General features: G+C 42.6%; 1 protein-coding gene across 2 annotated transcripts in view; it reads left to right on the plus strand.

Moving 5' to 3' along the window:
- The window catches only part of LOC111875567 (BTB/POZ domain-containing protein kctd15), a 299,265-nt gene that overhangs the window by 243,446 nt on the left and 43,554 nt on the right, over positions 1-12,265 (plus strand). The window contains exons 3-4 of one of the 2 annotated variants that reach the window (XM_033750191.1): positions 5,898-5,993; positions 9,591-9,785. In XM_033750191.1, coding sequence (XP_033606082.1) covers positions 5,898-5,993; positions 9,591-9,785 — 291 coding nt within the window. The remainder of the gene's footprint in view (positions 1-5,897; positions 5,994-9,590; positions 9,786-12,265) is intronic. The other variant, XM_033750193.1, reaches the window with a different exon arrangement.

Consider the following 12,265-nt stretch of genomic DNA (forward strand, 5'->3'; position numbering starts at 1 on the left):
AGGATTTAGTGGTTTCCAAAACAAGTCGCGCAACTGGTGACTGTGGAGCCGTAAGATTCAGGACTATCATGACACATTACATTCAGCCCACCCTTGTACAGACTCTCTCTAATATCTCCTTCAATATTATCCTCACATCTATATTAATGTGTCCCAAATAAACTTTCCTTTAATTTGCAGTAAAATTGTTCATGTATGGTGAGCCAGGATAGCGCAGTCGGTATAGCCTACGGTCTAGAATTTGAGTCTCGATAGGGTCAGAATTTTCTTTTCTCCGTATCGTCCACATAGGCCCTGGGGTCCATCCAGCCTCCTATCCAATGGGTACCGAGGATGTTTTCCCAGGGGTAAAGCGACAGAAGCGTGAAGCTGACCACTCACCAACTAGTGCTGAGGTCAAGAAAATATGGATCTACACACCCACTCTCCCATAAGCCTTCATGACACAGTGCTTAATTAGTTAAGCACAGGGACAACATTACCGTTTACCTTTATTTTTCATGTATTTCGTAATGCTCATATGCGTGATACAGTACCTTATCACGTCCACCACTTTTATAACTACTTCATATGACTCAGGCCTAGTCAGCAATTTAACAGACAATTCTGAGACCGACAGCCCGTGTAGAACTGGTTACGCCACATATCTAAGAAGTTTATAATTTTAGTTTTCGTATTCATCGCTCCTTTTGAGAGGTCTATATAAGGCCCCTTCGTCTCTACCATTTTCTTCCTTCCTGTATCTCGTGATCTGGTTACTAAGTGGTAAAGTTGTCCCTGTGCTTAATTATTGCACTACCCCATGAAGGTGTATGGGGGAGTACATGTATTGATCCACATTTTCTTGACCTCGGCACTAGTTAGAGGTGAGTGGTCAGCCTCAGTCTCCTGCCTCTTTACCCCCTGGGAAAAAGTCCCCGGTACCCATTGCACTGGACGCTGGGTGAACCCCAGAGCCGTTGTGGATGACGTGAAGTGAAAATTCTTGATCCTACCGGGACTTGAACTCCGACCCCTCAGTCGTCCAGCTCGTCAGTCGCTATATCGACTGAGCTATCCCGGCTCTAGACAACTGTAACTGTACTTAGCCACACATAGGCCGCACCATAGCTCAAGCGGTTAGTCGCTGGCTTTCCACGGCAGCGGTCCGGGTTCGATCCCGGGTCTGGTCAAGTGGGATTTGTGGTGGACAAAGTGGCGTTGGGGCGGGTTTTCTCCGAGTACTTCGGTTTCCCCTGCCAATCTTCATTCCACACATTGCTTCACAATCACCCTCACCTATCATCTGTGGCTGGTACAATAGGTCAGAAGTGGCCGCAGTACAAGGGACTTAGTCCCACCCCACTAGCAATAATAATAGCCACACATAAAGGGATATACTGCATATCCATCACTGTTTCTTCGTTTGGCAACCGTTCAGTACAACGGTTCTCACATATTCTGTACTTCATACCCTGAAACAGTTAAACAAATATGTAAGATTTGAGGCTTTCACGGCGGTGACTATGAAGAAAGCAGTCTTCTGGGATTTGGCACCGTGTATATGTGGTGTTAACCGACGTTTCGGAGGAACGTATCGCCCCCATCTTCAGGGTAGAAGAAAAAGTATAAGAAATCTGCAAGCGACAACACCGTGAGAAACGGTAAAGCAGACTGTCTGCTTTACCGTTTCTCACGGTGTTGTCGCTTGCAGATTTCTTATACTTTTTCTTCTACCCTGAAGATGGGGGCGATACGTTCCTCCGAAACGTCGGTTAACACCACATATACACGGTGCCAAATCCCAGAAGACTGCTTTCTTCAGTTAAACAAATATCTACACAACCTCCCGCCCCTTAACACGAGTAAGAACTTTGCTTGTAATGCAGGCTAAACAGCACATTATCATTATACCTGCTACATGTACAAGATTCCAAAGGGCAGCGGTTAGTAACGGGAATGCTGAAGAGTACCTTACGGTATCTCAGTAAGCCCTCTTGGTACCCCTTGGGGTATCGGCACCGCAGTTTAAGAACCGCTAGTTTAATGCACGATGTAAGCACTGCGACCCCGCAGTGTACGAACATAGAAAACATGACTGATATAACATCCTTTCAGGCCTTCGACGCTTTTTTATTAAGGGCATTATGCATATTCATAAAATCGTCACAATAAATATACACTTACTTTACTTCGTACAATTTATTCTAAGAAAAAGAAACACGAAGAGCGGGCTCGTTTGCTAGTTCGCATATAAATTGTGTTTTAAGCGCCGAAAAAAAAACGATTAAAAGTAACGTGTTTAGAGCAATTGCATACCACACAACATTACACAGCTCACTAAAATACGTTAAGTTTCATTCAAAATAAATATTCCCCTTAACTGAAACTGAAAAATGTTTTAATACATGTTAAACGATCCTTGATATCTTCAGAATCTCCCAAAAATAATTATATTGGCTTTAAGCCATAGGCCCTGTAGTATATCGTTTGCAGTGGACCACAGCAGAGAGAGAGAGAGAGAGAGAGAGAGGCTGGTTACTGGCAGAAGCGCAACTTCCAAAAAGCAAACACAACTCCATTAATTGAGATACGAAACGCGGCAATGTGGTAGCTAAATTACACACACGACTTTAGATGCCTCCTACCTGTTATGCGTGTTATGGAGAAACTAGGCTCTGTATTACAACTAGAAATAAAAAGAAGAAGAAAAGAGGGTTTGACTGTTATGCCTTGCCTTACCGCCTGGTCTTTTCCATCACCATAGACCCCCAAATTATTTTCTCTCTTATGTAAACTCCTCTTACCTTACACACACACATCAGTACTGTATTTTGACTGGTGGTGGCTAAAACGGCATTTTATATGTAAAGCGGGAGAGAACGTTTATGTATCCCCGTATATAACATTACAAGACAACTAATAGCGAAACGAAATTGTTGAAACAGCGTCCCTGCAACACAGTGTGCGTGTACTGGAGTGGGCGGTAAGTACAACATTGTTATCGTCTGAAAGTACCTTGCATCTCGTTCGTGTGATGTTGACTTAAATGCTGGGGTGAGTATCCGGGGCTTTAGAAGGCTTTTGAAGCAGCCATTCGTACTGCGCCAGAGGGCTTTAGATTGGAGAAAATGAGAGAGAGAAGATGGTATATAAAAATGACCCGGTATTGTCAGCGTTAACTTTTTGAATGCTCATTTCCCCTAAAATTGGAATTTTGTATATGAAAAGCATTAATATTGTGTGTTCTTATTTGACAAACAGAATTCCGGAGTAGTGTATGTTTGTGAAACTTAGTAAGTGTTTTAGTGAAAATAACATTTTGGTGATCGGACAAGCGCAGGGCATTGGAGCCTTGCCCGAACTTTTTCTGGAGTACATTTTACCTCTCTTCCTCCTAGGCGGCGTTCAGAGTTTAGATCTTCCATTCAGACTGCACTTCATCATATGTCGCAGTGTTCTTCTTTCGTTACTTTGAAAAGTTCAATCCACATCTCGCCATATTCTCCTAATTCTCCTATTCTCCTAATGAAAGTTAAAAAATTGTTGTGAGATTCTTTTATGTTAACTTTGTGCAGCCCCTTACGGATATTACAAATTTAAAATCAGTAGACTGTATTGTGTCTTTGTCTATTTTACATGTTAAGCATGCCGTATATGGACCGCCTCTGTGGTCTAGTGGTCAGAGTTCCTGCCTGCAGATCCAGATGTCCCGGGTTCGATTTCCGGTCTGGCAAGGGCTTTGCTCAGCCTTGTGTGGATAATTAAGGAGCTGTTTCAAGGAAATAGCGGCTGCGGTGTAGAAAACCGAAATTAACGGCCGTGGGGATTCGTTGCGCTGACCACGTGACACCCTCTATCCGCTAAAGTTGGCACTTACTTCGCCGACAAGCTGCGGTCGCTCGGTCGGTATAGTTTGCTTGAGGATTACAGGCCACGGAGTTCGTTTGTTTGTTAAGCATGCCATATGTTTCGCTTCGTGATCTGCAATAGTGTAACAGAATCACGGAAAACGGTTTACTTTGGGTTCCGTCTTTGCTGTCAGTTCTAACAATGGGATATATTCATCTATTTAATGTGATTTCTATTCGTTATAAGCTTTCGGATGAGAAAAACTAATTGCAGCTTCAATTAAAGCATGCCTCTTTATTAGTCTTCAGTTATTCGAAGACATTCAGTAATCATTTCCGGTATCAGTAAAAAGAAATCTTGAATAATCCTATTGCATATTAATTCTTGCTTTATGATCGGCGTAGAGCCAATTAAAATACACGTTTCTCTTCTCATTATTTTAATATTTATGCTAGTGAGTGTTGGGGGCAGGAAGCAATGGAATTATTGAGAAAACTGCATAATGTGATCAAGCCAAGGAGGGTGAAACAGGCGGAACATGTATCACGTACAGAGACGCGAAATGCATACAACATTTTGGTCGGAATACTGAAAGAAAACTACTGTTTTGAACACTTTGACGTAGATGGGAGGATAATGTGGAAGGGTAAAGTAAAAAAAAAGTAAGTAAAGCTATCCCTGTGACAGGCCGTGGAGGCCCGTAGGATTGTGAGGCGTCGAGGGTCACACATTTTCTAGACAATCGGCTCACAGATGGCGGTAAGATTGTCAGCCTTACGCGCCGGCCGCCCTTTACCCCCAAAAATATTCCAACAATATTCCTGGCACTCATTTCTGTTAGAGGCTGAGTCGACCCCAGAGCCATAGTGCGGCTGGAAGGATTAGGTAAATCGAAAAAAATCCACCTCATCGGGATTCGATCCCGCGACCTTCCTATCTGTAGCATAGTGCCTCAACCAACTACCGCGTACGGTAAGGAAATATGGTGTGAGATGTGGGCTAGGAAGGTTTCAGTGTGAACACGGTAGCAGCTTCCAAGTTTTAGAAAAGGAAGAGAGTTTCTTGACTAGCTGAGTGACTATAAGCTTCCCAGGAAGAGTTCTTCTCTATAGAGTTATTAATTCTTTGGTAGATGAGCTTGATTCTAATCTACTAAACAGAACTGTTTCGACCCCAAGATTTAATCTTAGTTTCAAGAACTCAGCTCCTGATACCCTAAACGCACTGTACTTTTCGTCTGATTCGAAAGAAAGTATTACTTATTTAATAAATTGATCGGGCAAGCATATTGATAGCATAAGCATAGTTCCAGATAGTCGACAAAATTTTAATCGATTGACCGCCCTTAATTACGAATACATTAACATACGTTACTCAGGAGAATAGCTCTGATTTAGCCAGGTGCTGGCCACTAGTTGCAGGAAACATAAAAATTTCGACAAAATATCCGACAACACCAAATTTAACTTATGCAATTGAGATAATTAATTGTAATTAATAATTCGCTTCCTTATACCAGTCAAGGGCAGAATTGTTTTCCTGGACAACGGACGCTATATTTGAAACTAGTGTGTCGGTCTTATTTTTTTCAGTAATGAATTTATGAGGCCAGGGTATCAGGGAATGTTTTGAGAAAGATTCTTTCAGCATACCTCTAGTGATGCTGAAGAAAAACACAACAGATCTAAAAAAGAAATTGGTTCAAAATATTATCTCTGTCTTGTGTCCTGTACATAAATTGCTGTCTTTTCTTGTCGGGCTTCAAGTCTAAGTCATAACGAGACTAACGCCAAAGGTCAAACGTGATGCAATAGTCCTGACACTCTTACTGGTCCTCTCTCTATAATAAGAGTAAAATGAGTGAGAAATAATTTATACTTTATAAAGGTTTAAGATACCAACGCTACTCTATAAGGCTCAATGTCTACCCGAATATTCTAAATATTATGAAGGTTATAATCTACCAAGGCTTGTTCATAATTCACAGCCCTGTTTCAGAGACTGTTGTTATTATAGCGTTACCAAATGGGACAAGAATATGCAATAATTTTTGTTTCTTTTTTCAGGAGAAAATGTGAAATTCGCGGCGACGCAGATGGCAAAGAGCCTAAGGATCTGACGTCATCAAGAGCCATGTTTCCGAGCACTCAGATAAAAATGAGGTAAGAGCAATTATTGCAGTGGAAGTTAATGTACATTGGGACTTGCGCATTTATATGTATGCCTCCTCTGCAGTAGCTGTAGAAAGTGAAGGCATGATAAGGAGAGTAATGTCCGTCGGCTTACGTGTTTCATCTCCGAAACTACTCAGCATATATCAATACTTGAACTACCGGAGGCCCACAGCAGATATTCCTAGCGAATTTGACGTTGGTTCGCATGGGTTCACGGTACTTCTGTTTTCTATAGAGCTCAAATTAAATGTTCGTATCACTCAGTTAATATTACATACCATTTGATAACTTATTCAGATCTACGGTCTTCCTGGAAGGTAAAGGACGGCCGGCGCGTAAGGGTGACAAACTTACCGCCAGCTGTGAGCCGATTGTCTAGATAATGTGGGCCTCCATGGTCTGTTACAGGGATAGCTTTTACAGATTTATCTGAAATAATTTTCGCTAAGCGACATGTTTGGCGAAGTATAAAAGAAAATAATTTATGATTCGACGCAGCGTATGATTAACATTTTCGCAATATATTTGTATCTCCATTAAATTAATATCACCAACTGGATATTCAGAACCGTGTAAAATACATAATTATATACATAATAGGATACGGTTTATGATTGTTAGTGTACTTCTTATGGCTTGTTTTGGACTTCATCCATCGTCTGGTATGTAAAAGACAAAAGATCATGACGTTTCGGAGTCCAGTGATTGAGACCAGCTCTTTCTAACGGGCCCAACTGAATAGGTTCATCCTTCCATACCCACCTGAAAACGGAGACAGATCCAGTCTCCGAAGCGTCGTGGTCTTTTGTCTTTTACATACCAGACGATGGATGAAGTCCAAAAGAAGTACAGTATACACCATCGTCAGAATCCTTTCAAGTCGATTGTCAGTGTGCATGTCACCCTCGTGTGATTTCTGTAGAAAGATTTAGTTTTCACATAAGCACACAAGTGGGAGCTCTGTGTCCCAAACTCTGCAGTCAGAAGGATAAGGATGTAAAAGGCAAAGTTGTCCCTGTGCTTAACTAATTAAGCACTAAGCCATGAAGGCATATGGGGAGTGGATGTATAGATCCACATATTCTTGACCTCGACACTAGCTGGAGGTGACTGGTCAGCTTCACGCCCCAGCTGCTTTACCCCCGGAAAAGAGACCCCAGAACCGCTCTGGACGACGTGGAGAAGAGAAAATTATTGACCCTAAAGAGACTCGAACTCCGACCCATCGGTCGTCTAGCCCGTAGCTAGTCGCTATACCGACTGAGCTCTCCCGGCTCTTAAATCTTAGGCGACTGGAACTTACTGGTTCACTCTGTACAGTGCAGGGCAAATATCTGGAGCCACTGAATCGTTTGTACGAGTATTTGTATCATATGATTCTGTCCATACGAATTCCTAGGAATAGAACGGATGTATCTCGGGGAACGACTCCCATAGGCCATAACAAATGTCCGTCCACTTTACGAACCCGGGGATGCGTCGTGCCTGCTGTAGGCAGCCATACGGAAGAGGATCCCTGTTTGAATTTCTCTCCGGGATATAAATGACAGAAGTACGTGGAAAATAGGATATAGCAACATTGTGATGACGCAACAGTCTGCGTCACTAACTGATGAACACGCGCCCTCGTTGTTAATTATCATGTGAATGCAAATAGACGTACTGAATTCTAACGGCAAAGCAGTTTCATTCCTTGCGACGAAGGAACGCGATTGAACTGAATTGCAGTGAATTCCAGCGGATGTCTGATACTTCTTTATATCTTATAATGTTAGTCTGTTAGTTTTTTTAGTTAGGCTACTTAATTTTTTTGCTATATTAATGTATTCAGTAACGTATTTAGCCACTAAGTATTTTAAAGCCATATATTTGCCTAAATCGCTTCACGTATTGCATTCACAGTTAACCATTTCATGTCATATCTACACAGCCCACAAATCTAAACCTTCGGGTTTCGTTGGACATTCAGAAGGAAATTAATATTCCGAAGCCCTGTGTACTCCTTGTAGTACAAAATTATAAATAAATGTCGTTTTGGGGCGTGCCACAATTTGTAAAATTCGATAAAAGTAAAGTAAAGGTATCCCTGTAACAGACCGTGGAGGCCCATAGGGTTGTAAGATGCTGAGGTTCCCACATTTTCTAGACAGTCGGCTCACAGATGGCGGTGAGGTTGTCAGCCTTACGCTCCGGCCGCCGTTTACTCCCTCCCCCACGAAGATTCCTAGTACTCATTTCTGTTAGAGGCTGAGTCGACCCCAGGGCCATAGTGCGCCTGGAAGGATTAGGTAAATTAAAAAATCCAATGACCTCATCGGGATTCGATCCCGCGACCTTACGGCTTGTAGCATAGTGCCTCAACCAACTACGCCGCCACATGCCCCGTAAAATTCGGTAGTGCTATAAAAATCTGTGGCCTTAATTGAGCCAGAGAACTCATTTTGGGACGGTAATAAAATTGATTTCCAAGAAAGTATCAAATGCTTATGTTTAACATTCAACTTCACCTTTCGTCTTAAACTACTCAAAATATGTGTACTCACCCCCAGCGTGTTCTCATAACCACACAGATTCACGGCGGAACATCACGAGATTTTTTTTTAATTCTTATATAGGGATAAATCCCTGGACAGGGGCCTCGTGGGAACACCATATTATTCCTGTTGTAACTACTCGTGGTGATGAAGTGCGTACATTGGCAGTGGGCCACAGCGCTGTGTCTGCCCTGACAGCTTTCTCATTAGGTTCCGAACAAGATATTCTAGCGGACGTAATGTTCGGGAGGTGCTCTGCTCGAGTCTCGCCACGGACACTGACTGTCTTGAGAGTGTTTCATGGTTTTCCTCCGTCCTTCCAGACAGATACTGGCGTAGGACCTTGATTAGGCAACGACCGCTTTCTTCCAGTTCATCTCATCAGTCATTGTGTCGTTCCACTCTGTAGTGTCCAGATACCCCCCCCCCCCCCACTATCNGATCTTACACATTCGGTAGGACTCCTTGGGCGAGTGATCAGCTCGTCGCAAGGTCTCTACCTGTAGCCAAACACAGAAAAACGCACACAAACATCCATGCCCTGAGTGGGATTCGAACCTACGATCCCGGCTTCCGAGCGAGCGAAGACAGTGCACGCCTTAGACCGCTCGGCTACCGTGACCGGCAGATGAATATGATTAGTCTGCCGAAATTTTGGAATATGGCACTGGAAATTTCTTTGATATTTTCTCACTAGCCGATTAGCTAGCCTACCCGAGCTCGGGGAACAAAATTTCGTAACATAATTTTTTACTTTCTGTACCGAAGCTGTCCGAGCTGTAACACTTCTTTCCAAACGGTACGTTCTAACCGAAATAATTACTTATACACGTACAGTTGATTAAAAGTATAAAAATTTTGCTTTTATGCCTCACTTTTCCATCATTCGGTTTAATTTTAATTTAAGTTCATCAGCTGTTCAGTAGAATGTTTGGTAAGTTACACGTTTGTTGTCAGACGTAGAATTCAGGAGACGGACAGATACTAGAATTCGTAAGCAGTCAACTTGTGCCTCGTCTTTTGCCCCCACTGGTTGCTAATCTGGTTGCAGGTTGCTCTCCCCGAGCAGTTCGCCCGCCACATCGCCTACCATGTCTAACTCCTCGTCACCGACGCCTCCCGCCCTCAACTACAACCACAAAATTACGGGGATTCCCTGCGTCGCGGCGGCGTCTCGCTACACGGCGCCCGTTCACATCGATGTTGGTGGCACCATCTACACGTCGTCACTCGAGACACTAACAAAGTGAGTAAATGTTTACACATGCCTGAGCTTTATCGTATCCGATCCTTGTCCTTTCAGGGCTCCCAATTTTCTCTCGTAAGGTTACGTCGGCCGAGGCTCACAGCACTAAGAGTTTGCCTGACAGTACAAATGAACAGAGCAAGATCGTGACTAATGATATTGTCTGTTAACAAAGTAGACGTTTAATCGCAATATTCATTTTGTGTTAATTATTTTAACGGTAATTATGCTTTTAATAATAATATTGTGATATATAGAACTACTGCTAGGCAACGACTCGGTAAACACATGCCGTGGAAGGGTACTAACGCAACAATATGATATCCATTACTAGGCGACGGATCAGTAAACAAGCCTTCTCAACAGTAGAGAGGCTACGTGATCCGTGCCAAGGGGTTGGAAAGGACAAAAGAAGGTCCTTTGAGTGAGTTGTTATAGAAAACTGGGTCAGGTTCTGGAGATGGCAGTCAAAGGTGATTAAGAAGAAATGGCAAGAAATTAATCAGACTCTGCGAAGGAAACTTCATGTGTGATTTGAAGTGACAGACTTATAGATCCGTTGCCAGGATACGACTAGTGAAGACTAAGAACCTTAGTGTGTGTGCGTGTAACGGTGAACTCTAATGTGTGTAGATCGGCAATAGTGCTTTATTGCCTGTAGTCACGAGTTGTCTGAATATAGTGTCAATAAATTCAATCATCCAATCCAAAATCAGTCCTGTAAGTCACATCTACACATGACAATATAATGACGACAGCACTAGATGTGTATATAAACTTACAGTTACGCAACTTTTCTCCGCCTTATGAAGTCATTAGGTGCTTTCGTTACGTACTAATTCTGTAGAGCGTGCTCTCCTTAAAAGAAACTGGGAATCGCTCAATTGGTCAGGAAATTCTCTGCTCCATAGAAACCGAAGGTCGACTATTGTGTTCATAGGGATGCGCAACCAGACGCTATCTGGAGCCAGCTGTATTCACTCCACACCCTCTTGCACTATTCCTCTTTTAATATTATTTTCCCAATTGCGCTTAGACTTCCTAACGTTTCCTGACCAAACCTGTAGCTGCACTTCACGTATGCCCCAGCCATGCTACATGCCCTACCCATTTCATCCTCCTTTGTTTGACTATTCTGATAACGTGTGGTGAAAGTACAGAGTCACTGTAATCTTTTATAAATTATTTGCACAGACAGTTGTTAAGGACATTTTACTGGGCTGCCATCTGTTTGTCGTTCAACACAAGAGTCCTTTCAATTCTATAGAACCTTACATGTTTTCTGCTCTTACTTATCCGAGAGGCATTTGCAGCCCAGCGTAACCTTCACGATTTAACCGCGCTTAGGACACGGTTCTAGAAGAACTGCACGGATTAAATCCCTCGCCATACACTCCCCTCCCCTCTTGTTTTAAGTCCTCATTACTTCTGTCACGATGTCTACCAGTTTCCTTCAACCAAGCTCATGTTTCTATCTGTTTTAATACCTAATGATTTGGGAAAAGTCCTTTAGGTAATATTTTGTAAAGATAATACCATCATGCTTTGCGAATACAAAAGTAGTGACTGTACTGAATCAAGACGTTTGTCTTCTAGGTTATGATACCATGGAGTTTCGCAGGTGATAACCAACGTTTCGGAAGTCCCTACTGCCTTCTCCATAAGTGACTTTTTTCTCTGTAGATAGCAGCATAAATCTCTTTGGAAACATTGGTAATCAGTAATCACAACTGAAAGTACAAGGTGACCTACCCCAGCAGACTGCAATCTTATTTGTCGCCGCCGTTAAGACCAGTCCACGTTCTCACGCCCTATGTGTAAGATCAGAAATTATTACCCATAATGGAATCAGAGAGTTCATTACCGTAACCACACAATCCCCTCATCGTGCCTCGCTTTGAGCCGAATGGATTTGGTTCATATCCTCGAATCCTGTTTATTTAAAATTCATTATAAACTTTTTGGCCCGTCACGGTAGCTGAGAAGTCTAAGGTATGTACTTTCGTTGCTCGCTAGGAAGCCGGGATTGTGGGTTCGAATCCTACGCAAGGCATGGATGTTTGGTATGTGTGTTTATTCTGTGCTTGTGTTGTCCTGTGTTTAGGTAGAGGCCTTGCTACGAGCTGATCACTCGTCCAAGGAGTCCTGCCGTCTGTAAAATGATCAAAATTAAAAAAAAAAAAAAAAGAACAAACTCGACACCGTAAGGTATAAGAGGAACGGATTAAGTAAGTATAAATTTATTCTGATATCTTTGTCTTAGTCCAGTGTGGTCTCTTCCCTCTACATTTTCGAACTAAGTTTGTGTTCGCTTCTCCTTCCTTTCATACATGCAGCACGTCCTTAGTTTGGTCGCCCCAGTGTTTGGCAAAGTATGGAAATTATTAATAAGCAGTTCTCGTCACCCTCCCGTTACTATCACTGTGAACATTCATAATAGTTTATACAAAAAATCTCCGTGGTTTTAGTCTGCAAACGAA

This window comes from Cryptotermes secundus, unplaced genomic scaffold (genome assembly GCF_002891405.2).
Source record: "Cryptotermes secundus unplaced genomic scaffold, Csec_1.0 scaffold1078, whole genome shotgun sequence".
NCBI lineage: Eukaryota > Metazoa > Arthropoda > Insecta > Blattodea > Kalotermitidae > Cryptotermes > Cryptotermes secundus.